Below are 27,619 nucleotides of genomic sequence, written 5' to 3'. Positions count from 1 at the left end.
TTATATATTTAGTTCCTGCAAAGAGAAAATAACCATATCATCTTAAATTAACACAAATTTAATATTAGTGATTCAGCAGTGTGTCTGCTTTGGACTACCACAAATGTCATACCAAGCATGGTATACCAGTAGCTAATATATATCGATATTGTGTGTTATGTGTATCAATACATTTCCATATACAAGTCCTTCTGCTACTGTTGAAACCGCCTCTCTTTTCAACCCTTACTATGCAAACAGATCTTCCACTCGGAGTAGCGGTGGGCTTGTGCGAGAGCATCTGGAGTGCAGGCAGTGTGTGCAGGAACAGGATCTCCGAGATGAACAAGGATTTTCCATTCCTTTTGAAGTATATTTTGCTCCCCATGCCTGAAACAGATTGATGGTTTTCAATGTAGAAATCAGTCTTAGAGGCTAGTATTTAAGTAAGTCACACATGATATGGTCAAATAGATTGAACGTGACATATATTGAGTATATTTGCATGCTTGCTAAGCATGTTGCTGAGGCTGCCTTTGACACATGACCCAAGGTTGCATCTATTATCATAGAATCATAGAATAATTTAGGTTGGAAAAGACCTTTAAGATCATCAAGTCCAACCGTTAACCTAGCACTGCCAAGTCCACCACTAAACCATGTCCTTAAGTACCACATCTACACATCTTTTAAATACCTCCAGGGATGGTGACTCAAGCACTCTCCCGGGCAGCCTGTTCCAATGCTTCACAGCCCTTTCGGTGACGAAATTTTTCCTAATATCCAATCTAAACCTACCCTGGTGCAACTTGAGGCTATTTCCTCTCATCCTGTTGCTTGTTATCTGGGAGAAGAGACCGACCCCCACCTCGCTACAACCTCCTTTCAGGTAGTTGTAGAGTGTGATAAGGTCTCCCCTCAGCCTCCTCTTCTCCAGACTAAACAACCCCAGCTCCCTCAGCTGCTCCTCATAAGACTTGTGCTCCAGACCCTTCACCAGCTTCATTGCCCTTCTTTGGACACGCTCCAGCACCTCAATGGCTTTCTTGTAGGTGGGGGGCCCAAAACTGAACACAGTACTTGAGGTGCGGCCTCATCAGTGCCAAGTACAGGGGCACTATCACCTCCCTGGTCCTGCTGGCCACACCATTCCTAATACAAGCCAGGATGCTATTGGCCGCCTTGGCCACCTGAGCACACTGCTGGCTCATATTCAGCCGGCTATTGACCCACAACCCCAGGTGCTTTTCCGCCAGGCAGCTTTCCAGCCACTCTTCCCCAAGCCTGTAGCGTTGCATGGGGTTGTTGTGTCCCAGGTGTGGGACCTGGCATTTAGCCTTGTTGAACCTCATACAATTGGCCTGGGCCCATCAATCCAGCCTGTCCAGGTCCCTCTGTAGAGCCTTTCTACCCTCCAGCAGATCAACACTCCAGCCCATCTTGGTGTCATTTGCAAACTTACTGAGGGTGCACTCAATCCCCTCATCCAGATCATTGATAAAGATATTAAACAGAACTGGCCCCAATACTGAGCCCTGGGAAACACCACTTGTGACCGGCCGCCAACTGGATTTGACTCCATTCACTACCACTCTTTGGGCTTGGCCATCCTGCCAGTTTTCTACCCAGTGAAGAGTACTCCCATCCAAGCCATGACCAGCCAGTTTCTCCAGGAGAATGCTGTGGGAAACTGTGTCAAAGGCTTTACTAAAGTCCAGGTAGACAACACCCACAGCCTTTCCCACTAAGTGGGTCACCTTGTCATAGAAGGAGATCAGGTCAGTCAAGCAGGACCTGCCTTTCATAAACCCATGCTGAGTGGGCCTGATCCACCAGTTGTCCCGTACATGCCACATGATGGCACTCAAGATGATCTGCTCCATAACCTTCCCCGGCACTGAGGTCAGGCTGACAGGCCTGCAGTTCCCTGGGTCCTCCTTCTGGTCCTTCTTGTAGATGGGCGTCACATTTGTTAACTTCCAGTCAACTGGGACCTCCCTGGTTAGCCAGGACTGCTGATAGATGATGGAAGGTGGCTTGGTGAGCACCTCTGCCAGCTCCCTCAGTACCCTTGGGTGGATCCCATCTGGCCCCATAGACTTGTGTGTGTCTACGTGGTATAGCAGGTTGCTAATTTCCCCTTCATTCTGCTCCCTGTTCCTGTCTTCCAGCTCAGGGGGCTGGGTACCCTGAGAACTGGTCTGACTGTTAAAGAGTGAGGCAAAGAAGGCATTAAGTACTTCAGCCTTTTCCTCATCCTTTGTCAATATGTTTCCCCTTGCATCCAATAAAGGATGGAGAGTCTCCTTAGCTCTCCTTTTGTTGCTAATGTATCTGTAGAAACATTTTTTGTTGTCCTTTATGGCAGTAGCCAGATTAAGTTCTAGTTGGACTTTGGCCCTTCTGATCTTCTCCCTGCATAACCTCATGACATCCTTGTAGTCCTCCTGAGTTGCCTGCCCGTTCTTCCAAAGGTCGTAAACTCTCCTTTTTTTCCTGAGTTCCAGCCAAAGTTCTCTGTTCAGCCAGGCCGGTCTTCTTCCTCGCCAGCTTGTCTTTTGGCACATGGGGATGGCCTGCTCCTGCACCTTTAAGATTTCCTTCTTGAAGAATGTGCAGCCTTCCTGGACTCCTTTGCCATTCAGGACTGTCTCCCAAGGGACTCTGTCAACCAGTCTTCTAAACAGGCCAAAGTCTGCCCTCCGGAAGTCCAAGGTAGCAGTTCTGCTGACCCCCCTCCTTACTTCTCCAAAAATCAAAAACTCTATCGTTTTGTGATTCCTATGCCCAAGACAGCCTCCAACTGTCACATCACCCAGAAGTCCTTCTCTGTTCGCAAACAACAGGTACAGCGGGGTGCCTTCCCTAGTTGGCTCCCTCACCAGCTGTGTCAGGCAGTTATCTTCCACACACTCCAGGAACCTCCTAGACTGTTTCCTCCCCGCTGTATTGTATTTCCAGCAGACATCTGGTAAGTTGAAGTCCTCCATGAGAACAAGGGCTAGCAATCATGAGACCTCCCAGCTGCTTACAGAATATTTCATCTGCCTCTTCAGCATGGTTGGGTGGTCTATAACAGACTCCCACCATGATATCTGCCTTGTTGGCCTTCCCCCTGGTTCTTACCCATAAACACTCAACCCTATTGTCACCATCATTAAGCTCTAGACAATCAAAACACTCCCTAACATACAGGGCTGCCCCACTGCCTCTCCTTCCTTGCCTGTCCCTTCTGAAGAGTTTATAGCCATCCACTGCAGGACTCCAGCTGTGCGAGTCATCCCACCATGTTTCCGTGATGGCAACTGTATCATAGCTTTCCTGCTGCACAATGGCTTCCACAGCTCCTCCTGTTTGTTGTCCATCCTGCATGCATATTCTTTGTCGTGATGCTGTATTCTTTTTCATATTCTTTAAAAAGACATAACTGTTCTCCAGCTTAAACTCCGGTCTCACCAAATTGAATTTCCTTAATCTGAAATAGCATTATTACAGATAGGCTTCCATTCATAACCCGTAATTCACTTAGGTCCACCCAGTCCATAATCTTGGTACCAGTTTATATGGCATGCATTGGTAAGTTCTGTTTGTTTTGCAGTGACCCAGTGTTTGAACCCAGAGCTTGTTTGGAAATTTCTGGTGTGGCTAGTAGGAAGTAAAAAAACCAGGTTATGCAAATACGTAATTGATTACCAGTGGGGCAAATTACATCAGAAAATCTTTGCTGAACTAGGGCTTGAGTCAACTTACTGTCTGGATATATAGTGATCTTTGTCATTCGAATCAGAATAGCCATGACATTCCAGCCTTATCACACTGTTCATGAAATAGCTTCCTTAAAAGACTAATAATAATCTCCTCTGCCAAAGATGTCTTGCCTACTTTAGCTTGCTTACTCATGCTCTGCTTTACCGAATTCATGAACACATACTTCCTGGAACAGCTGCCACCCTTCCTAAAACTCTTGGTTTCCAGGCCCTGCCCTAATGACTGTCTGTATATTTTTATCTGAAGTAGGCATTGGGGCAGGAACTAGAAATCACTTTTTTTTTCCCTCTTCTTGAGTGAGTGCTCTTCCCCTTAAATTATACAGTCATGCTCTTGCTTGCTTTCTCCCTGCAGCCCAAAGAAACTTCATTATTTCATTTAATATGGAATTTCATTGATGTTCTGGGGCTGGTAAATCTACTCTGTAGTCTCAGCCAAGACAGTGGGAGATTTACAATCCTTCCACTAATGGGAAGAATTGATCCTGTATCTCTCACAGCTTTAAGGAGTGTTGGATAAAGAGCTTGGGCATCATGGCTGCACCTATCTAGTATGGGAGTGACGTGGTAGGTGTGACCAGAGGATGCTTAACACAGGCAAGGCAGAGGAGTTTCTGGTGTACAGATCCTAAAAGGATTTAGGACTGACCCAAGCAGGGAGCTGCTTGGTGTTGCTGACTCTGATAGGCTTCTCGAAGCCCACCACTGGGCATTTGGGGACTTTAATACTGAAAATGGAGAAAGAGGCTAAAAACTCTAGGCAGTCAACTTCTGGGGTGAGGAGGTGAGAAGTGAGAGACCAGGCTGAGGATCACAGCCCTGGAGTCAGGCCCTGGAAGTAAAAGGGAGCCAGGATTTTGGTGCTTAATCCTTTTTTTGGATCTAGTTCTCAGCTCACATTGCAGAATCAAAATAAGAGAGGTGGTTTTCAGATTAATATATCTTAAGTAAAGGCTCTTTTGCAATTTGTTTCATGTCTGTGTTTCAAAATCCGCTCCTTTTGGAATTCTTGCACTGGTTTAACTATATAGATTCAGAAATTGTTGTAAATTCTGACTTGGGCACGGTTATCTGGTATACTAGTGCTTATAGAAATACAATTCATTCCTGTAAATAAGCTTGGAAAGGCATGAGCTGTTTTGAAAACCTGACTGCAATAGCAGTCAGTCTTTCAATGCCAAATACTGGGGGAGGGATAACAAGTCCCTAAGCCTCTATCTCAGCTTCTAAATCAAAATCTTCCTAACACCTCCCACCCTTTAATTTCCTCTCCTTATTTGACCACTTTCTTCACTTCATATTAGCTTTACCACGTAGCCACAGGATATTTTTTTTTTTTTAATCATAGAATCATAGAATGGCTTGGGCTGGAAAGGACCCTAAAGATCATCTAACCCCAGCCCCCCTGCCATGGGCAGGCATGCTGCCCACTAGACCAGGTTTCTCAGGGTCCAGCCTGGCCTTGAACACTGCCAGGGACGGGGCATCCACAACCCCTCTGGGCAACCTGTTCCAGTGCCTCACCACCCTCTGAGTAAAGAATTTTTTCCTAACATCTAATCTGAATTTCCTCTCTTTCAGTTTTAAACCGTTCCCCCTTGTCCTATTGCTATCTGCCCTTAAAAAGAGTCTCTCCCCCTCTAATCATTATTAAACAGACCCTTCAAGAAATTCTGATAAGCTCCTTAAATTTGATAATTATGTGCTAAGTAAGAAATAGTTATGAGTTTCCTCTATAAATACAAAGCAAAGAGGCTTGGATGAATTGAATAAGTGTCTTCCAAGTTACTCGTGAGGGCAACAGGTATTTGGGATGGACTGAACCATCCACTGCAGTGTTATACTACCAATTAAGGGGTTTTATCCACACGGCCAAAAAGATACTTGGTGGAATATGTGATTGTCAGCTGTTACAGCTACAGCAATGGCGCTTGTTGCTTTTCAAATAATGGTGAATCGTTGGCATAGCATCTCTACAAAGTATGCATTTTGGGATTTTCTACAGATCTTGCTCTTTTAGGCAGAAAATACAGGTTGCACTACAAATACATGAGGTTTAGAGAATTACAGTGTTGTATCTTAAGACATGAGCATTGCAAACTTAACCAATGGGTTTTGGTAAGGTTTGTTTCTCTGAAGTCCCATTGTCCTGTTCTGTGGTTGCAGAAGTGGGATATTTGTGTAGCTGCAATCCGGTGTTAAATATTCTTTCATACAATAAATATTTAACTACCAAAATAATATTAGCAAACTAAGGATCAAAGTTACTTGTTTAATGGATTACTTATTAAGGCAGGAGCTGTAAGATGCTTTTCCTCTTTTTTTCTTTGAGAGAGATATTTTTTTTACACGGCTCCTTCCCCTTTTTTTAATTGTCTTGCTGTTCTGTATATTTTTATATATAGCACCTTCTTCAGATGAGCTTGTGTTTGTTTCCAGTCTTCTGATGAGAAATTTCTGTGTTGCCATTACTCTCTTTTTAAAGAAGGCATTTAACTTGTTGGCTGCAAACTGCCTTATGGTTAGGAAGGTACGTGGTTATTAACAAAACTCACTCTGTTCCAAAAGCTTGGATGTAGGAATCAACTGTGGTGACACTGTTCTCGTGTCCCATACTCTGTAGACTTCTTCTTGTATCGTGAACAGTTTTAGGGGTTTGCTGTGTGTCTTCATATGATTGTAGTAACCAGTGTGTATTTCTTAGTAGACTGCTTAGTAAGGAAACAAGGTTTAGTCAGCTGACTGACGGTTGCTCTGTTACCTCTGAAAAAAAGTACAAACTCTGGTCAGACACGCTAGAAAGAGCAAATAATCTCTTCCCTGCTCTTCTCTGTTGGAAGCTTACTATTTTAAAAACCTCTGAACTGGTTTAGGAAACACAGTATGCCTGTCTTTAAAATACTCTGTCCACATCATTAAGAAATCCAAGGCCTGCCGTTGTTTCACCAGTCTTCCCAAGGGAAACTCACAGAAAATAACTAGATGTAAGGAACTGCTTGTGTATTTTGATATCCAGCATCTGTTGACAGAATTTCTCAAAGATGCTGGATCTCTCCTGACCTCCAGGCTGTGTTTTTACTCTACCAACCAGCTTTTTTGCATGCCTGCTTGCCGTGAGTTGTGAGTCACCAGTGACTTCTGCAGATGTAAAACCATAGCACTGCACAAGGCAGGCATCCCTGATTCATGTGAGTGTGCAGTAGACAGCAATTTGCATGAGTTCCTAGGATCACACAGCAGGTCTGTCTACTGGCATGTGTGTCTGTCAGTGTTTTCTAGCGTACCATTTTAATTCATTACATTCTCTCTTTAAAGAGCAACTTCTCCCAGATGAATGGGAAGGTGCCACCAGGGAGTGAGAAGGGTTACTGACCATTAGCAACTGCTCTGGCCTCTCTCCTTGTCTGGGACCTATTAGCACATCTGTGAGGAAATAGCAGTTACATGTGAACCATTTTCTACATTCATCAAAAGGAAGACAAAGGATGATTCCATTAGAAATGCACCGTAACAGCCAAATGAGCAAAAGGAGCCAAAGCTCTGTCCTGCCCCTCTGTCCTTTTAACTCTGTCTTGCTCCATCTCAGACATCCAGCTTCCCATTACTTAAGTCTCTGGAAGCCTCTTCCTGCCTTTATTGTTTTGCCAGTTGCTGCCTTCAATTTACTGCACTGATAAGTACTTCCCAGGCTGTAAATGTGTGGTCAAGATATTTCTGAAGCCGACCCATGTTTTGATTGTAGTCACAGGAGGAAAGGTCAGTAGCAAAACTGCTCTCTACACAGGGAGGCCACTCCTCGCACCAGGATACGTGTAGGTTGTGAATTCATGGGGAGAGATGTGAGGTAATGTACGGGATAACAGGGCTAAAGAGGGAAAAATAAACACACATTTAACCTCCTCTCTTCACAAGGCGATACCCTTGCTTTTATTAGATGTAAAGGAACTGCAGTTGTTCTTCAAGTAGGGGAACCCAGGAAAACAGAAAGAATGAGAAATCAGATATGGTCATCGATGCTGGCAATGGTAGCAGGCAGGTAGGAGGTGTTGAAGTCTCCCTTCACTGGTAGCTGCAACTGCAGATAATCATTTTGTCTTCTCTTGATACAGTGTAGCCACAGAGATGGAAAAGGGAAGAAAGAATGTGTTCTAACATCTTGCTTTCTGGGGCACTTAGCTATAATCTCTGCTGTTTGGGTGACCAGCACAAGCCTGTAGAGCTTGATGTGCTTGAGAAGCTCCATTCATGTCTGTAATTCCTGTGGCATCATTATAATGTGTAGCGCAGATGTTTGCAATGTGGCTGTCTGCCAGCATGGGCCTAGAAAGTATTGTGCCATGAGCAGTTAGTCTACAGTGGGAAATAACTGAAAATTATGGAATTACATGGAGTGAAAAACCTTCTTCCAAGGGAAAATCAATTTGGAAGCCACAGGTGTATCAGACAAGAACTTTGATACCAAACTTACTGAATTTAAATACAAGTTAGAGGCTCTTATGATTACTCTTTGCCTTAAAATTGATTGAAACTGGAAGTAGTGTTGACTCTTAAAACTGTCATAAGTCTTGGAAGATTTAACAGCTTCAAAAAAGTCAGTACCCAAGGACTATACTACTATAGAATAATTTTGGCTTAGATAAAAATGAGAAAAAATAAGCTTTGTGGGGGAAAATGTAAACCTCTAAGCTGAACCTAACAGAAGGCCTAGGTAAATAGGGCAGAGGATTTTTTCGTCATCTAATTAATAAATCAGTGTGATTTTTCTAGCTTGGCTTTAAGAGAATATAGCTAGCAATGGTAAAAAATAAGAAACATTAAAATATAATAATATAAAAACATTATATATAACAATGTATTATATAAAATATAATAATATAAAATATAATAAAATAAATTATATAAATATTAAAATACTTCATTACATACAATATACAGCATACAATATACAATAACAAATATACATGTCTGTCAGAACTGTTGATTGTTTCCCCATACGTGTTTTAAAATAACTTAAAAAATGTTTTTTCTTGTCTTATTAAAGGCATGTGACAGTGTAATCAATCAAGAATATATGTTGATAAGGTGTTTTTTTTCCCCTGACTTGACCTATGTGACTAGGTTAACAAACCAGATTTATTCATGAAAGACTGCAAAGAGCTGTATGCAAGTCTGTGAATACTAAAGGTAATTGCCAAGAGTTTCACTGAAGGCTTACAGGCAGTGTATTGATTCAGTTTCTGAAAAAAGATTGAGTTAGAGTACGTGAATTCTTATTGCTGATTGCTGTCCTCTCCCAGTGGGTTGTACTTTGGTACTACCATCATAGTGCATGGCTGACGGGCAAAGATTCTCAGAATACCTGCATCCCCTGGCATCATAAATGTTAATCAAATGTCTGATATTTGTAATTGTTTTTGCTTTACTGGGAATAGCAAAACAATTTTTGTGACAAATCTACTGAGAGTGTGGCTGAAAGTTTTCTTCTTTTTGAAGACGAACTAAAGTCTTCCTTTAGCTCTTCCTCTGAACCTGATGCATTCTGGGCTATTGTACTACCTTGACCCATGGAAAGTGGAAGTAAGATGTCATCATCATAGTACATGGAATAATTCAAGGATGTATGTTCAGATTTTTGCTATTATTAGCTGGAGTTACAGTTAGAGAAACAAATGCCAATACAATAAATTGAGGAAGCAAATACAGAAGTGGATGGGACAAAGCTGAAGTATAGTAGATAACCAGTTCCATAAAATGCTAGAATTGCAATTGAGAATGAAACCTTTGTTGTTTTTACAAATCCAGTTATCAGGTTATCCATTATTTTAGGGGGTTTATAAGTAAGTGAGGAAACTTGGGGGGTTTTCTGTTGTCTCAGAAATCATCTTGGTTATATTTAACAGAAAGAGATAAGAATGCCAAACAAAATGCTGTCTAAGCAGCTCAAGCCTTAATCAAGTGACTTTCTGATTACTGAAAGCATTTGGTCGTGTGACTGTCCATTAGCATTCCTCATGATTTCTGTAAGCTTCTCTTTGATGTTAGGTCAGCATGTATTGTATCTCATATGCTAATTTATGAACTTCTACAAGGCATTATATGGCTCTGAACTAATAGTTTGGTAGTGCATATGAGCAGATGATATATTCACTTGGTTTCTTACCTATAGCCCTATTCATTTAACCTCTGTTCCTGTAGACGTCTAGGCCCCAAAATAATTTATAATGTCCTTCTATGATGTTAATTGGGTGATCTGTGAGGACCTGAAAGTAAATATTTAGCCCAGCGGACTCTTCTCTGAAAATTAAGCATAATGAAATACATTTTGATGATTTGTAAGTTGCATACTTTTGTGCTAAGGTGACAAGTGCTCATCCCTTAGAGGCTATATTGGATGTAAATGTCAAGGTTTAGGCAGCAGGGGGGCTGCAGGCATGGCCTCTGTGGGAGGAGGCTGGGGCTGCCCTGTGCCAGACACAGCTGTTTCCAGCTGTCTTTGCAAGGGACCCATTGCAGGCCACAGCTGAGCCCATCAGCTGAGTTGGTGGCACCTCTGTGAAAACATGTTTAACAAAAGGCAGAAAATGCCAAGAGGAAGGGAACATGGAGAGAACAAGGGAATAGAGAGGCAGGGGGAACAACAGAGGGAACAACAAGATCAGAGGACTAGGAGGTGCTCTGTGGTGGAGCAAGTACTTCCCTGAAGGGACTGTGGCCCATGGATAAGCCCATGCCAGAGCAGGTACACCTCTGAAGGGACTGTGGCCCATAGAGGACCCATGCTGGAGCATAGGACAAGAGTGAGAAGGAAGGAGCAGCAGAGAGAATCTCCCTGACCTTCTGCACTGCTCGTTGCCTCACTGAAGGGACTGCAGCAATAACAAGGGGGAAGGAGAGGTGTCTACAGTGAAGTAGAGCCTGGGAAAGTGGGAGGAAAGGTATTTCTATGTTTGTCGTCTTTATCTCCCAATACCCAGATCAGTAATTAAATACTTATATTAACTGGCAATGAAATAAGTTAAATTCCCCAAGTTGAATCTATTTAGCCCATCATGGTAACTAGTGAGTGACTTCCCCTTCTTTATTTTGACTCATGACTTCTCTTGCTCCTGTTCCTCCTATTTTGTGTGGGGTGGGGAGTGAGCGAGTGGCTGTTTCGGTGCTTGACTGCTAGCTGGAACCCACCCACCACAGAGATTACACTGGTTTGGGGTAGGCGAATGAAATGGAGTAGGTGAAACTTTATCCCATGGAGTCTGTAGAGTTGTGGAGACAGTAACATCCCCTCTGCACTGTCTCTTGTTAATATGAGGTTTGGCTTTAGCCACCCATCAGCAGTGTGCACTTAGCCATTCCCCTGTCCTCTCCCCTTTTAAGACACAGACGTCCCACTCTGCTTAGTGTCTTTTGAAGTTCCCCTTTGATCCAGAAAAAGAGTGAATCAAAGTAATAAGATGCAGACAGTTATTGTGGTTTATTGCGTAACTACTGTCTGAAGGTGTGTAGCAAAGGTGAATGAGTACTGGTGAGTCACATTGGATGAGCCCAAGACTCTCATTTCATTTTCATTCCTCCCCTACTCCCAGCAAGGCTTGTATCTTGCATTCATGGAGCAGTACCACAATCTCTCCGTTGTTCTGTGTCCCCGCTCCACATGACAAACGTCATCAGTAAGGCAGATGTGCTATCCTGCAGCCAGCTGCATGTGATGGTTGAGGTCATGAACTGGCACAGAAGCGGTGGCATTAGGCTGCCTGACAGCCCAGCAACACTGCCCTTCCCTGCCTAGCGCAGCTTCAGCACATATCAGTTGCTGGAGAAACCTGACCCTGTATGTCACTTGCTCACAGTTTTCTAAAAATCATAGAATCATAGAATCGTTAAGGTTGGAAAGGACCTCTGAGATCGTCAAGTCCAACCTGTTAACCTAACTGCCTGGTCCACCTCTAAACCATGTCCCTAAGCACCACATCCACACGTTTTTTGAGTGCTTTCAGGGACTGTAATTGTACCACTTCCCTGGGCAGTCTGTTCCAATGCCTAACCACTCTCTCCATGAAAAAATTTCCCTAATATCTAATCTAAATCTCCCCTGGCACAACTTGAGTCCATTTCCTCTTGTCCTATCACTTGTTACTTGGGAGAAGAGACCGACCCCCACCTCACTACAGCCTCCTTTAGATAGTTGTAGAGAGCAATTGACTTGTGTGTACTGTAATAAATAAACGAGTACTGACCACCTACAAGAAATATGTAACTGCTTGGAGGGGAAAAACTTCAGGAGCCATGCATTAGGCAACCTAGGACCTGTGTTGACTTGAGCCCAAACAGATGTCTCGATTGCACCAGTGTAGGCAAAGGTGCAGCTGTTATGTGTCCCAGCTGGGATTCTTATTATGGTAATTACACTAATATGTGTGGAGACTAATCACAAAAAAGGGCCTCATTGCAAGAGCCTCCCCTACATCTACAGGGTAGCAGATGAACTCTGTCCTGAAGAGCTTGCCCTGGACATGAGCAAGACAGGATAAAGGAAAAAGGTGTAGCAAGGGAAGTTACCCTTGAACTGTCTCATGAGACTCTTGATTTCTTCTCAGCTTCTTTTTCTGCATACTGCTACTGATTCGATTTCCCTGTTCAGCTGCTCACATTTAGCACTCTTTCTCCAGCAGCCAGGTGGAAGCTGTTTAATGCAAATATTTAGTGGTGTGTTGTGTAGGCTTGGAGGAGGGGGAGATGAGGGGAGGTCTGGCTTACTTAAACCCCCAAGAATGTCCTAATCTTGTAAAAAATATGAGTCTCCTGTGTGCAGGCCTCTGCAAAGTTTATGGATAAACTGAGACCCATAGAGGTGCCTCTGTGTCAAAGTTGCACTGTTTGCACGTGGCTCCATTTATTGTCCCTCAGTAGAAGGAAAATAGCCCACTTTTAATTAATGAGGAAAATGCTACATGTACATTTACTTTGGCTTGGCTAAAAAGCTGTTTAAATTTCATTTAGCTAAATAAATATTACTCTGTATGTCAAATTTAAGCCTATTTAAACCCGACTTATTGGTTTAGCTTGCACCTGTAACCAATATAACTTGCTTGAAATCCATGTGAAAGTGCCCACACCGGGATTTGTGCTGGCTTGACATTTTAATATTAGTTAAACTGCTGTAACTTGTAGGTGTGGACCTCCCCTTAATAGCCTCCAGCAGTAAAAGTGATGTCTTTTGGTTTTACTAATGACAGTAGCCAACATTTAAAACTTGACTGCATGCTGCCCACTCTGTTCACAGCACTTGGTGCTTTTGCATAAGACCACAAGTTTGCTGGCAGGTTATCCTGTTTCTTTTAAAAACTAATGTATTACACCTGACCACATCTGTCTCAAGAGCTCGCAGCCTACACACTTGTTTTAAATCCATCTATCAAGACAGTCCACAATAGTGCCATCTTAAGATTTCCAAAATGTTGAACACAAAATGCAATTACACTGCACAAGAGCGCTAAGGAAAGCCATCTGCTCAAAATAACTGCCCGTGTGCATGTGGTGGTCGGAGTGATGGCAAGACTTGGAAGGGACTCTATGTTTTGTCATTCAGTCCATCACGAACTTCTAACCTCTGGGCACATCACTGCAGATGTTTCTGCTTTCCCCCTAAGTAGGAAGTGCGCATCCCATAATGGTAATTTTTCATTAAATAAAGCATGACATGCCTGATACCATGGCTTGGTTCATAGGAATATTATGGTTGTATCTATTACCTAAATGAAGGAGGTCCTTTAGACAAAGCTGAAGGCTTTGAGGGAGTGCTAAGGTCTATATTGATCATATTCCTACTGCCGTAGCCTTCACCCATCCCTGACTATCACCCTGAAATCCCTTCCCAACATGTGGCGGGTGACCAGCAAGACTTGCAGTGGAGTCTATAGTTTCAAATGGCCTGATTAAGAAATGAGAACGGGTAGCTGTGGAGGACTGTGTGCCTCCTGTGTCCTTAATAACCTCTGTTAACCATAGTAAACCCAATAGGATTTATAATTCCATTACAATGCAAAAATTAATTTTTTATGCAATCATTCACTAATGGTGTGATCTCATTGAGTAAGCTCTGTTTTTCTTATCCAGCTTTCCTGAATCTCCCTGAAACACCTTGATGGCAATGAGATATTTCAGAGTTACATTGGGAAGCACCTGGGGGCACAGATTCTCTAGGTTATCTTTATTTGGAAGTCCAACTGCACCTTTGGCAATCAATTTTTTAATAGTAACCACTTATTTCAAAAGTTTTTAATTCTTCACATGTAGAAAAGCTCTGCTATGATTTTATTTTCTTTTTTCTTTTTGTGCTTCTCTTGCATTGAACCATTGACTATCAGAATGTATTTTATTTAATTTATGTAGATTAAATTTATAGTTGTATTTTACTCATTCATCTCTAGAGGTGGTGGTGTGGTTGGATACCATTGTGGCATGATATAGACAAGATGCTTATTGTTCTAGTAGAACAGCAGTGCTTAATCATGCAAATAATGATGTAATGGTTGTGGTTGTTGGAGTCTGCAGTCAAGAGATGTGATATCAGGTTTTGGCTCAGCTGTGGATATGTGGCTTAGCCCCAGTCAGCCAGTTCTTCCTCCAGTGGAAATGTTTTATTCTTCTTTTAGAAGCATTATGAGAATAAAACCCTTTAGTGGTCAGATAGGCTGTTTTAGGGGATGGTAGTGTAACATCAGGATCTAGGTATCTAGTAGTTAAGTAGTTGTCATATAACTAAAAAAAAAAATCCTGCAATTTTTCACAGAGCATTACTTGTTAATTACTATATGGCTGCCTTTATAATGTTGCCAACAGAAGACATATGCTATATGTTATGGAGGATGGTAATACTAACAAAATTGAAAAGCCAGATCAAATCTCTTCCCCATCTACATTTCATGCTCAGCAATTTTCAAGGAATAGGCAGAAAATGCAATAGCTTTTCTCAATTCTATTTTTTGAAGAGCTGACTAAAAAATATTTTGAAATAGCCAATGTAAAATTGATTTTATTTTTCTCCTCTTGAAAAAAAAAACTAAGTTAGATGAAGTTGGAAGAGCTAGATAGCTGGCTCTGTGAAAAGTCAAGCAAGTAATTTAAGCACTTGGAGGAGGATTCGGGGATGGTCAAAAAGGACAAATATGCCCGAAGTGGGATTCTAGCAAAAGTTAGGTACCAAAGTACAAAGTTGTGATCTTGAAAAACACTGCTCAGCTGCTGGCTAACTCTCAAAGCAAGTAAACCAAGCAAATGCTCTACTTGCTTTTTTTCACTTTAAATATATAAACTCTTGGGAAGAAAGACTGAACCAAGGATAGCCCTGGCTCATGTGTGGCCTGACCAGCAGGTTAGAGCGCCATGCATCTCCCTGTATTCTCCCTCTGGTCCACTTCAGACAACTTTGGGTTTTGCATGATGGCACAGCTCTAGCAGGAAGGGTTGAGGCTGCCCAGCCTAGCCCCAGAGCTAACCGTTAGGACACCTTCTGCTACAATGCCAAGCATGAGTTCAAACTAAGGACCACTGTGTACCCACCTTCCCCTTTTTCTTAGGTGAGTGCTCTGGCTGCTTACTGTTGTGTGAAAGGAGTAGTTTTCCCCTGGTTCGTTGCAAATAGGAGCTCTGCACGATTCCCGGAAAAACAAGTGTGTGTTCCTTCAAGAGGGGGTTTTGCACCACCAAGGGGAAAGTGCTTTCTTCTGGCTAGGAGGAAGGCACTGGCAGGGCAGGGCTGAATGCTTGCACCTCTCTGCTCATGTTTCTTGTTGGCTGACGTGGGCTGCGTGTGTGCACTGACTTGTAGAAACTCCTTTCTTGGTGAGCTGGGCTTATTTCATACAGGGTCCTTCTCTCAGCTTCAGGGAGAAGTGTCTCATGTCTAACTCCTTTGTTGGATGGGATGAGAAAGAATCTGGCTGTAGACACCCATTTAAAACTAATAGTATCTTTGGCTGAATGGTACATTTTGAGGGCCTTCCAAGCAAAACACCGCTGCATGCTTAGAGCAGCCTGAGCCCTGCAGGACTCTGAAGCTGGGTCTGTAGAGGATTATCCAGTGTGGGACACTTTTCCAGGTGCAGGGATGCAATACGCTATGCTGCTAGAGGGTCCCTGACCCTCCTAGTGGTCTCCTAAGTGGATCTGAGGTGCAGGTGGGAGTTAGTATAGGCCAGCAATGGGCAGGTTTCACATACCAACTCTGTTTGGGAGGTTGAGAGACTTCACTGGCGTAGATATGGGCCAACCTCTGCTAGTTGGCCTCGGCAACTGGGAGCTGGTCTGCGCATGGTCAGCTCAGTAGTGCATACCTAGCCTAAATGAGCAGCTTTTTCTCCTCTTTCTGGGAAGTAGGAATTGTGTCAGGATACGTTGGCCCTGCCTTTTGCTGAGGAAGGAGCACGCCTGCCCATGCCGTGGCTGTGAGCTGGCTGGCTGAGGTGGCACCAGCAGGGCCAATGAAGCTGCCACTGCCTGGTGTCCCTTGGGTGGCTGGACCACGGTGACATCTACAGGGCTGCAAGCTCTCAGGGACCTAGCGCAGAGCATTCTGTGCTTATTGTAACAGTGGCATTTGGGAGGGGGTCAGGGTAGGTTAGTAAAAAGGGTGAAGGATGCCATTCCTACCAGGACTGAATTTGCAATATGAGGTCTGTGATATGGTAGGTTTGAAAAACGTGATATTTGTGAGTCAATTAAAGCAGGTATATAGTTCATCAGTGCCTTGCATGACCAATATTAAAAAGTTAGGGTATGTGCAACGTCTTCTGAAGAGAAATTTCCCAAATTCCTGCGTTGTTTCACTTCCAGGACTGTTTTAGCTCTACTCTTGGCTTTTTTTCTAGAAAAGTTGCTGGATGTACTTTGTTATTGTTTGTCACATTTCAAACACTTGTTATGGTCAGGCAATAGTGGGACTTAATCACAGATAAACAATAAAATACTGATTTCTTCTCTTCTTTAAATATAACCTGTAAAATTATTTCTGAAAACTTGTAACAGTATTTTATGCATCTCTCAGGGAAATGGATATTTGATAATTAAATGCGTAGTAGATGTATGGTACAATTTAGAAGTGTCTGTATGTGCTCAGCTTTCTGTGAGTTTTCAGCTACCATGGGAAGATTTATTTTAAAAAGCTGTAGGGACTAATCTTAAGGTTCTTTGAAAAATCGCCTCCTAGTTTAATGTTTGCTATGAACTTCATTAAACATTTTATGTGGTTTGTGCCAATTAAGACCATTAGCATTACTGTGAACCGGTAACCTTAGGAAAAAAAAATGGTTATGCTTAAAAACATAAAAGCAGGGTTATTAACAAAAAGTGACTTATCAAGTGTAAATAAAAGGACCTGAACAAAATGTGCGTCATTGTACATGCATGCCCTCATTTACCATCTGGTTTCTGTTTTATGACCCTTGCTATGGATTTATTTTGTGCTAGTGGACAAACAATTGGACAACACTTAAAAACACAAGCTGGAATGTAGGGAAAGCTTACAGCAGTCTTTCACGTGCTCTGTATCATGTGGGGAAAATACAGTTTATAGAAAAGATGAGTTGAACTGTCAACGTTGCATCCTGATAAGTCTTCCATGTAGTCATATAATAATGATTTCTTTTACTTTCTTCAGATTTTCCTTGAAGTCCAGCTAAGAATGCAACCAACAATAAAGTGAAAAAGCTGTGCAGCTGAAGAAGCATCCTTCTGCTTGGTGAAAATGTCTCTTATTTTTTGACAACGATTAAAGGACAATGGGGTCAAACACACTTGGGAAGGCTGCAACATTAGATGAGCTTTTGAATGCTTGTATTGAAATGTTTGGTACGCTTTTTCAATATTTTACTTTGCTGTTCTTGAAATTCATCTTATAATATAACCCCTGCTGTTCTCTGATTTAGCCCGTCTTTCCCTGGCAAACAGCATTTCTGTTCTGTAAAATTTTCCGTGTTTCATTTTGGCTCAGAATCACACAGGCCAGAATTTTAATCACATGCATACTGTTATTAAATTTTCTTAATACAGATAATGCACAATGGTGGATATAGTGGTTTTTAAGATGCTGGTCTTCACCGACAGAAGTATTTAGTTGAATTATTCAAGGAGTTATTTCTGGCATTGACCTTTGTCTTGAGTGGTTACACAGCTGCATTTCTGACCAGTCATTTTTTTGGAAGGTTTTCCGAATCATCATGCAATAATTGGCAAGAATATGACTTAAGGCTCATGTAATCTTTTTACTCTTATTAAAATGTGATGTACCAGGATGAGGGAAAGAAGTGATGAAATAGACCTTGATCCATAACACCATTAATCATGACATATGTCACATTACAGTCAGATGAGTTCATGGATGGGCTTAAATGCTTTGAAATGGGGCCTTAATTCACAAAGCTACATTTAGATTCTCTTGAAATGCAGGACAGCTTTTGACTGGAATGAGGTATTGATTTTTTTCCCTTGTGGAGAGAAACAAGTATCTAAAGGTGAGGGAGATTAAATAATTAAGGGGCAGATCTTGTTACCAAGTGTAGTGCATCCCCATATATCCATGTTTGTAGACCACTATCAAACCTGTTGTTCTAAATACCTAATGAGAGGTAGAAGAGCCTATATATTTGTTGTCTGCTGGAAATCATGCCTCTCTTACTTGTATACACACTCTCTTGACAAGTGTAGTCCATGTGTGGTTCCTGTTTCATACATGCATATCGACTACTGTCTTTTAAAAGAGTGTCAGACAGGAAATAATCGAAGATTGCAGATGTTGAGGAACACTGACGGTCAGCCGGCATGCTAGGGAATAACTCTTTCTGTAGTTTCAGTGGCTATGTTGCAAAGATGCAAAGCTCTGTACAGCAGCTGGAGATGGGACCCTGGGCATGGATGTGAGGTGTTACTTTCAAATTTAATTCCTTGAGGCAGATCTCTTTTTTAACAATGTAATTGTTAGCATAAAGCTATAAAGCTGCAATAAAAGAAATATTGTAAGTGGTTGTACGTAAATCATCTCCCTGCCCTTTTGGTGGACTAGTTTTGGATTTGTTCTTTGGATTGCTGGCAGTCTCTTTATATGACATTTAGCATAGTGCTGTCCATACCTCATTTTCTAGCTATGGCCTGTTATCTACACTGATTATTTTATAATGACCCAACATTTCCACTTTTGTGCCTTTCTCTTTGACTCCACTTAAAGAATAAAAGTTTCTCTCTCTTCATTAATAATGTGGTTAACTCACTTGTTTCTCTTTTGCAGATGACAAAGGAAATCGGTGCTCCAGCCATTTGCCAAGAACTTTTCTTTTAATGCACCGGTGGTATCTGCCTTCCACAGAGCTGGCTGGCAAGCTTCTGTCCACATATCCTTTCAGGAAGACTTGCAAATTGACATTACAACATCAAAAGCAGACTGTTTCTGTGACTGCATGTAAAAATGTGTCAATTAATTAGTGACAAACAAGGTTTAGGGTTGAGATTTTTTCAGCCTAAAAGGTAGAAGTCTGTGAGCTTCTTTCTGCTATTGGTTGTGGACTTTTTCCGTATGTACAAGTTTGCTGAGGCATACTTGAATTAACTTTGAATGGGTGGAAATATATTGCCGAGATAACTTTTCAAATGCGTAATGGCCAACTGGCCTTAGACTAGTATGAACTTTCATTGGTAGCGAAGAACCTACATGTCATTTGTACCTCTTAAAGTCTTCAATAATCAGAAGTATTATCGTATTTGGTTAACCAGAGCTGGCAAGAAACCATTCAGCAGAATATTTGGGATAGTATAATAGAGGCATTTTTGCTAGGGCAAAAAACAAAGTGGCAGCCAGGAAATGGTCTGCATCCCCTAAGATGCTGTGGAAGTGAATGAAATATCAGAGCTTACTGTGGTTATTTCTAGAAGAAAAGTTTGGTACTGTTTTTTGTTCAGCTGGTCTAGTGTCAAAGTCTTGTCTGGATAAAAACAGCATTACTGAATGAAGGCACACAAAGCTTTCTTTGACTAGCCTACGTATAGAGATGCCAATGGGGAGAACTGCAATGAATTCAGATTAAAAATCTGCTATTTCATGAGGTAAGCATGCTTCTGGTCCTTTAGCAGTTTGGTTTTGTGATTCTGTGAATACTGTCAATGTAATTTCTTTTTGTAAAGATTAAAACTAAGCCATGGAAATATAAATCTTTTCTTTTCTTTTTTTTTTTTTTTTAAACTTGATCTCCAGTCCATAGTGAAGAGTGAATTTCTGTGCTTTGAAAACTATTGTTTATGTTGAGCCATCCAGCCTTTAAAACAATTAACTGTATTGACGTAAAAGGTGATTGAAAACTTGCCCTATGATTTACCTGGTGTTTGAGTGTGCCATCTCTTAGAGGGAGACTAGTTCAGTGCCTCACAGAGGAGAGACACATTTTGCCTCAAGATGTAATCTAGTGTGGTAGAGGAAGATTGTCTTTGGGCTGTCGGCTTCAGCTCATGCAATCCCTACGTAATTTATGATGACAGAAGTGTGTTAGTGATGCCAAAGCTGTCACAGGTCGAGTATGTTCTGTTCCTTGCACCAGCTGTCTCTGACCTTGTTTCTATGGGAAAGCTTCCATGTGTTAGGCTGTGTAGGAACCTCTCTCTGTGGAAGGGAAAACGTGACTTTTTCAGCTAACATGGTATAACCTGCTTCCTTCACACAAATGCTTTATCTTTCTGCCTCTGGACTAAGTTGTATCACTGTGAAGAAAGGGAGGGAGGTATTGAAAGCAGGACTGATAAAATCTTTTCCATACCCCCTTAAATAGCAGAGAAGACATCTCGTTTACATGGTTATCGTGGTAGAACTGCCACTCAAATTTGCATTTTCATTTTCACTGAAAAATCTTGTCTGAGCAGATAAGTGTCTCACACAAGGGATAAGTGCAAGTGTCATTTGGGTGTTCTGGCAGCATGAGTCAGGACACGTGTGTGTGCCTTTTTTATGTGTCATCCGAGGCATCACTTTAATTTCGCATTTCAATAGAAAGCTGCTGTGTTGTGCTGTGGTGAGTAAACCAAAGGAAATTATATGACAAAGTGGCTTTTGCCACTTCAGTGTCACAGAAAATCACAGCAGCAAGTTGGGGTAGTCCACCCTCTCTCCCCAAAAGCCATTTGGTCTGAAATATTTATAAGTCCTATTGAATAAAATGTGAGTATGTATGTGCAGCCACTGAATGTTACAGCTGAATCCCTGGGCATCTCTGTGGATTTCAGATACTGGATTTTGGAATTTCCTGCGGAGTTTAACTTGGATCTTGGGCTGATTCGTTTGACTGAAGAGTTTCGAGAAGTAGCCAGCCAGCTCGGATATGAAGATCACATCCATCTCATTGATATCTCCAGCATGTAAGGATGTTAGGAGCTTCAACATCTTTGTCTCTGTAACAGCAGAATTCTAATTCTGTGCAAAATATAAAAATATTAAGGGCCATCTTGATCTTGAGAAAGCAAAAAAGCAGTTACAAAAAGATAATATTGTCTTCTAAATTTGAAGTTACTAAAAATTTGAAATTCTAGTTGTGGTGTCACAGTAAAGAGAAGATTCTTATCTGTATGTAAGTTTTTTAACATAAATGGGAAAGAAATAATTTTACTGACAAAGCTAGTGCCAATTAAATGATTACTATTACTTTTTTCCTATAATTTGTCATACAGAATGACAAGCAATGCAGTGACTAGCATGTTGTGTAAATCTTGCATTTTCTCAGGGAAGCTTTTTTGTTCTCTCATCAGTAACCTGTTAATTTTTTCTAATGGCTTTCTGTGTACTTCTTTTCCGTGATTTAGCTCTATAATCTTTAGCATTCACATATGTAGTTTTATTGCATCAAAATGGTTACACTCCTATTTCCTTGATACGCTGAAACAAAAGTTACCTTTTAAACATCACCAGGAGGCTCTTGTATCTCACCTGGTATTGTAGATTTTATTTTAAAATATGGCGTATACCTAGTGATTTTTCCTTATTTAAAAATGGCATAGTAACCTGGAAGGACAGCACTACTAATCTCAATGGAGGCTGCAAGACTTCCTGCAAGAACAGTACCAGTGAAATCACATGAATATTGCCTCTTAAATCTTAATTTTAAAATATTGTTAGCAACCTCTTTCTACTCTTCTGAAGTGTTTTTACTGTATATGGGTAGGAATTATTCCACTGCTTGCAAGCAGATTATTTGCCTTTTTGTCCAGCCACTTACTGTTTTGTTAGCTGTTTGACTGGCTGTTTCTGTTGTTCCATTATTTCATGGACCTGTGGTCTTACAGAGTAAAAATTAATCCTTGATGTTATTCAAGTCTTCTGTATCAGAATTGGTGTGACCTGTTCTTCTTCTATTTCCAAAGCATTTTTTAATTTTGGCTTACTGCATCATAGAGAAGAGTACGTCAGTCCTTTTGTTCTGATAGAAATGCTATTATTTATCATTTGCAGTAGCGCCTCTGAAACTCTTGTCTTCTGTTATGCACCTGAACGGGTATTACTCTGAGTGTTTGTTATGTGCTAGATGTCACAGATCAGAAAGCTCATGGTCTGTCTCTTGGTAATTTTATATTATGTGTGCAAACTGTGGGCTACACTCACATATACCCAAACAGAATCAAGAATTATACCTATTTTTCTGTTGCAGTCCTTCCTATGACTGGATGAGAAGAGTTACACAGAGAAAGAGGGTTTCCAAGAAAGGAAAAGCCTGCCTGCTGTTTGACCATCTGGAGCCCATTGAGCTAGCTGAACATCTCACTTTTCTGGAGCATAAATCTTTTAGGAGAATTTCTGTAAGAAGTCTACAACTTCGTCACTTGCAGTTAGGAGGCTCTGCTTAAAGAGTGTTCACCTGGTTTAACATTTATGACTTTTTTCCCTCAACATTTCAGTGTAGTAAATTTTTATAATCCTTCACATGAGGTACATAGCCATGGCTGCACCAGCACTTCCTTGTTCTTTTTCATGACTGATGCTTTTAGTGACAGAAGTTAATTTTGTGAAGAAAATCTGGGCAAAAATTGCTGCTAAAAGCTACTGCAGCCATGCGTTGCAGCAATTGATTAAACAGATATTATTGTTCAAAATCTTCAGGTGGTTGGTTTTTTTTTTCCTCTGAGGAAAATAGTTAATTACTTTCCAAGAAACATCAGAGTCTTTGCAATGAATAATTTTTGAAGAGACTGAAATATATATAGTCCTTCTGTAGTCTCTATTCACTCCCAACTGCTTCTTCAGAAACTGTCCTTTCATTTGCCAGCTTAGGATCAGAACATAATTCAGGTTGGAAGGGATCTCAGGAAGCCTCTAGGCCAAACCTCTGCCCAAAGCAGGGTCAGCTCTGAGATAGATTGTGTTCCTCAGGGACTTAGGCAGTTGAGCCTTGAAAACCTGCAAAGAACAGAGACTACACAATTTCTCTTTCCTCCTTCTTCCATATTGGCACCGAGGAAAATTCAGACACGGTTGCTTCTTTTCACACAGCATTGTACCTGAACATGAGGCAAAAATGGATGAAACCGAAAGTAGAAGCTAAAGCAAAACAAATGAGTAACCCAAATGCCAAAAGAAATGCTGATTTCTGCTGGCAAATATCCATATGGAAAGGTCACATAATGCCACTGTATCTGGTGGCAAATGAAAGCAGTGAGTTCTCAAGATGACAAGTTCTCTTCAGCAAAAAATGAGACTTCTTTTAAAGTGTTCAGGAGCATGAAAGTAATCAAGCCCCAAAACTAAGAGAAATATATGAGGTTTTTTGTTTGTTTCAAGAGAGGAAGGAAAAAGAGATCAATGAGGAGCTGAGACCAGTCTAAATAGAATTGCTTTTAACGTCATTTAATAACGTTCAAAGGTTTGTTACTCTAGACTTCAAATCATGGGAAAACACCCTACCGTGATCTGTGCAATGCTAACCTCAAAGAAGGAGGGAGGGACAAGAAAAAAGGCATAGATTTCTAACTAGACTTAGTTCCTTTGGGAATTCTAGAAAGAAAACTCAGACCTGCAATGAATTTTCTTTTTTCTTTGTTGTTTCTAATTTGTCTGTTAATTCTTCAGCTTGAATTTTGCTATCATCTCAGATGTTTCTCTGCAACCAATTAGAGTTAATTAATCTTGTACTACTTGTTATCTCAAAGCTATGTAATTTTAGAAGATGATTAGTCTGAATGCTGTCTTTGGTTTTACCTATTTAAAAAAAATATGGGAGAGAAGGGAGGGCAGTGTTTACTATGACAGAAAACATTTTAAAGTATCTGAACACTGAAATACCATTTATCTACAGCTCTGAGATGAGCATTTGCTGTGTAAGAGTATATGCCATTGTATAGTCTTCTACCAGGCAATTTTTGATCAGCTAAGACCAAGAAACCCATGTTGGCTGGAATTGTAAGCAACTCCCTACACAAGCTAAAGTTATGTCATAAGCTTCTGAAAATCTGTCTTTAAGGCACAGCTGAAAAATGTTTTCCAAACATTTAGGGAAATCTAGTTCTTCGGAGCCCTAGCTCTCCCATGTAGAACCATGTCCATAAATACATAGGGATTGAACAATAACATCAAAAGGAGCAAGAAGTAGCTCCTTGTGCGACAGAATTTTTTTGACATAGGAGGAAGAAGATGAGTGTATAGTTAGCTTCTTGGGATGCGGTTCAAGCTCCTGTGAAGAGTGACAGGGCTGCTATTGATTTCAGTGGGGCCAAGATTTCCCTCTTTACATCAACAATGGAGTTGGTCAGGATATTGGAGTGGGATGAAAGCTCTTTATACGCTTCTTGCTTGTAGCACTAGATAATTCCTATAGAGTATCATGCCATGAGGATGTCAAATAAAACTACACAGAATAAAATGTTGTAAGTGTTGAGTAAATTATGGGAAAGATAATTCCATGAAAGTAGTAGTCATCTCATCATGCAGGCTCCTGTATTACCTGACACACAAACACTAAAGTTTTAAGTTGACATTTAAGTAAAAAAATTAAAAAAAACAAAACCAAAAAAACCCCCAACAACAACAACAACAACCTTTTGAGAAAGAACTGATGTGCAGCAGGGTCTGCTGACCCTGAGTCTTGGTCACTTTTTAAACAAGGGGAGCTTTAAAAAGAAAAAAATATCAAAGTTTCTATTTGGTTCTTAAGTTGTCCACCATTTTACTGAAAATGCCTTTCCTCTGTTAGTTCACAGACTACCAAAGCTATGTGATCCATGGCTGCTTGGAGAACAATCCTACTTTGGAGAGATCTATTGCTTTATTTAATGGTATCTCCAAATGGGTACAGCTCATGGTTCTCAGCAAGCCAACACCCCAGCAAAGGGCAGAAGTAATCACAAAGTTTATCAATGTTGCACAGGTAAGTCTTGCATGTGAGTCTTTTTCTTCCGGTATAAAGAATAATATAAATAGAGATTGCAGTAAACAAATGACTGGATGCTCTTCGTGCTGTTTCCTCAGTGAACAGCCTGTTCAACATCACTGCAGGTTATTTGTTCAGGTGTGGTATGTCTGCGTTTTTTAAGTAGTAGACATAACTATAGAATAATTTTTCTTTGTTGTATTTTAGTTGACAACTGTCACTATTGTGTGTTTCTTGTGGAGCTAAGCTAATTAAAAGAGAAATGCTAAACCATTCTGTTATGTCCCCTGGTTTAGTGATTTCTGCTTTACAAGTGATAGGTTGTCTCCTTTAGCTTGTCATGTGTGACACTGGATAGCTGCTACATATATTTCCTTGATTTGTAATTATGCATTATCAACCTCTTGCAGAAGCTCCTTCACCTCCAGAACTTTAACACACTGATGGCAGTTGTGGGAGGTCTGAGCCACAGCTCTATTTCTCGCCTGAAAGAAACGCATTCTCATCTTTCTTCAGAAGTCACAAAGGTATGGTGGACTCCAGAATACAGACATATTGAGCGGAACATCCCCTCTTTGAGGTCTGATGGGTTCTGCAGTGCAGGTGTCTCACCAGCACAGTACTTGGATCATGGCAGGGCATCCTAAAACGCACCTTGGTTGCATTCCTCTTGGTGGAGAAGGATCAGTTCACAAAGATCCTCTGTTTGATTGCCTGTGCCAGAGAGGAAATTAACACTGTCAACGCCCTGACACGAGTGGTACTCATTTAAAACAGATTAAGGAAATGCTGTAACTGCTTTCACAAAGACTTGCTTCTCTGGCTATTTGTAGGACTGGAATGAAATGACAGAGCTGGTCTCTTCCAATGGAAACTACTGCAACTACCGCAAGGCTTTTGCTGACTGTGATGGCTTCAAAATTCCTATTTTAGGAGTTCATTTGAAAGACTTGATTGCTGTCCATGTCATTTTTCCTGACTGGATAGATGAGAACAAAGTTAACATAGTGAAAATGCAGCAGCTTTCTATCACCTTGAGTGAACTGGTTTCCCTGCAAACTGCCTCTCATCATTTAGAGCCTAATATGGATTTAATTAACCTGCTAACCGTAAGTATTAAGCATGTTTCAGTTCACTTCTGTTATTCGGATGTTGAATGTCAGTGGGAATATTCATATCTATAGAGATAAGAGCACATTGTTATCCCAGATTTGTAAAAGAAAAGGGAGAGCATACAAACCAGAAACAAGTTCACGTGAGGTGTCAATAAAGCGAAAGTTTCATTACTGTAGTATGTGATGGCTGGAAGCAGCAACAGGATTGTTATCAATTAATTATTTTAAGGATGACAGAAAGAGGGCTGTATTCACATTAGGAGAAGTAAAAACTAAGTTCTGACTACTTAGAATTGAGGCTTCTGTCTCCTGCGCAAAGATTGGGTGACGTGTTGACATGGACATGCAAGTGAAATTCCAACTTGGGCATCACTCTCTTCTCACAGCCCTGTGCTTTGTGTGCTTTGTGTGTCTTCCCGTCCAGTAAATGAAAATGCTCTTGAATGGTGTTAAGCAGCCCCTGCAGCCCCTGCTCTTTCCCCATTCCTTCCCCCTTGGCAGTGGCTACATTTGGGGAGGTTTGAAACTTGCACATGCAAATTACAGATGAGGATCTGAACATCCCATTTCAGACCAAAGGAAAGTGAGATTTCAAAAAGACTGAATAAAACATTTATTTAAAAAAAAAAATGCAACTGACAATGCTAAAAGGAATTAATTTTTCAGTCTCCTTTTTGACATGTAGACAATTAATGTCATTGTAAATAATACTACACTTTATTTCAAAACATACCGAAGCATGGAGCCTCAACCATCAGACCAAATCCTGTTTCTGTTGAAATGTAGTCATTTTATCACTGATCTCAACTGCAGCAGTGCTTGACCCAGCACCACAGTTTGTTCAGGTCATGGGCAAAACCCAGTATCTTGGAATTAAAGATAGAACCTGTGAAACTTGAAAAAAAGGCATGTTGTTTGTTATAAAACAGTAGATGTTGCAAGCAAATAAAAGTCACCTGCTCACTTGAGAGTAATCTGAAACATGTCATGTAAGGTAAAGGACTCTCTTAATATGTAATAACTTTATGCTGTTTCTGTTCTTGTTATTTAACTTTGTCTTTCAGATCTCTAATGCGGGCTGAAAGATAATATCTTTGCTCTCCTTAAATCAATAGAATTCTTTTTAAAATAAACTTAGAACTAAACAAGATCTGTGTGTAAATAGGACAAATTTGAGAATTTTTCCAGTGTTCATTTTGTTGGATAGGATGAACTTCTCAAGACCATGCTTTTCTCCAAATTTCTTTTTTCTCTTTTAGATGACAGAAAAAAATATAGATCAAAAGCCAGGGAAAGAATTTGACTATCTCTGAATAGCTGTGTCCAGAACAGACAATGTCTCAACATTGTCCCTCACTCCCTGGGGAGTTGGGAA

The 27,619-nt window shown here is 41.0% G+C and overlaps 1 protein-coding gene across 2 annotated transcripts in view; it reads left to right on the top strand.

The window, feature by feature from the left end:
* RASGRP3 (RAS guanyl releasing protein 3) overlaps positions 1-27,619 on the top strand; it is a 60,201-nt gene that overhangs the window by 4,131 nt on the left and 28,451 nt on the right. The window contains exons 2-9 of one of the 2 annotated variants that reach the window (XM_009471835.2): positions 17,401-17,591; positions 19,024-19,126; positions 19,773-19,835; positions 21,003-21,134; positions 22,418-22,565; positions 24,953-25,126; positions 25,540-25,656; positions 25,963-26,238. In XM_009471835.2, the coding sequence (XP_009470110.1) occupies positions 17,522-17,591; positions 19,024-19,126; positions 19,773-19,835; positions 21,003-21,134; positions 22,418-22,565; positions 24,953-25,126; positions 25,540-25,656; positions 25,963-26,238 (1,083 nt within the window). In that variant the 5' untranslated portion in view covers positions 17,401-17,521. Of the gene's footprint in view, positions 1-17,400; positions 17,592-19,023; positions 19,127-19,213; positions 19,836-21,002; positions 21,135-22,417; positions 22,566-24,952; positions 25,127-25,539; positions 25,657-25,962; positions 26,239-27,619 lie in introns of those variants that run through there. The other variant, XM_087776968.1, reaches the window with a different exon arrangement.

This window comes from Nipponia nippon, unplaced genomic scaffold, assembly GCF_047370975.1.
Source record: "Nipponia nippon isolate SJK-2023a ecotype South Korea unplaced genomic scaffold, ASM4737097v1 scaffold_4, whole genome shotgun sequence".
In the NCBI taxonomy this organism is placed as follows: Eukaryota; Metazoa; Chordata; class Aves; order Pelecaniformes; family Threskiornithidae; genus Nipponia; species Nipponia nippon.
The sequence above is the reverse complement of the archived record's forward strand: the minus strand, read 5'-3'. Positions and strand labels throughout refer to the sequence as shown.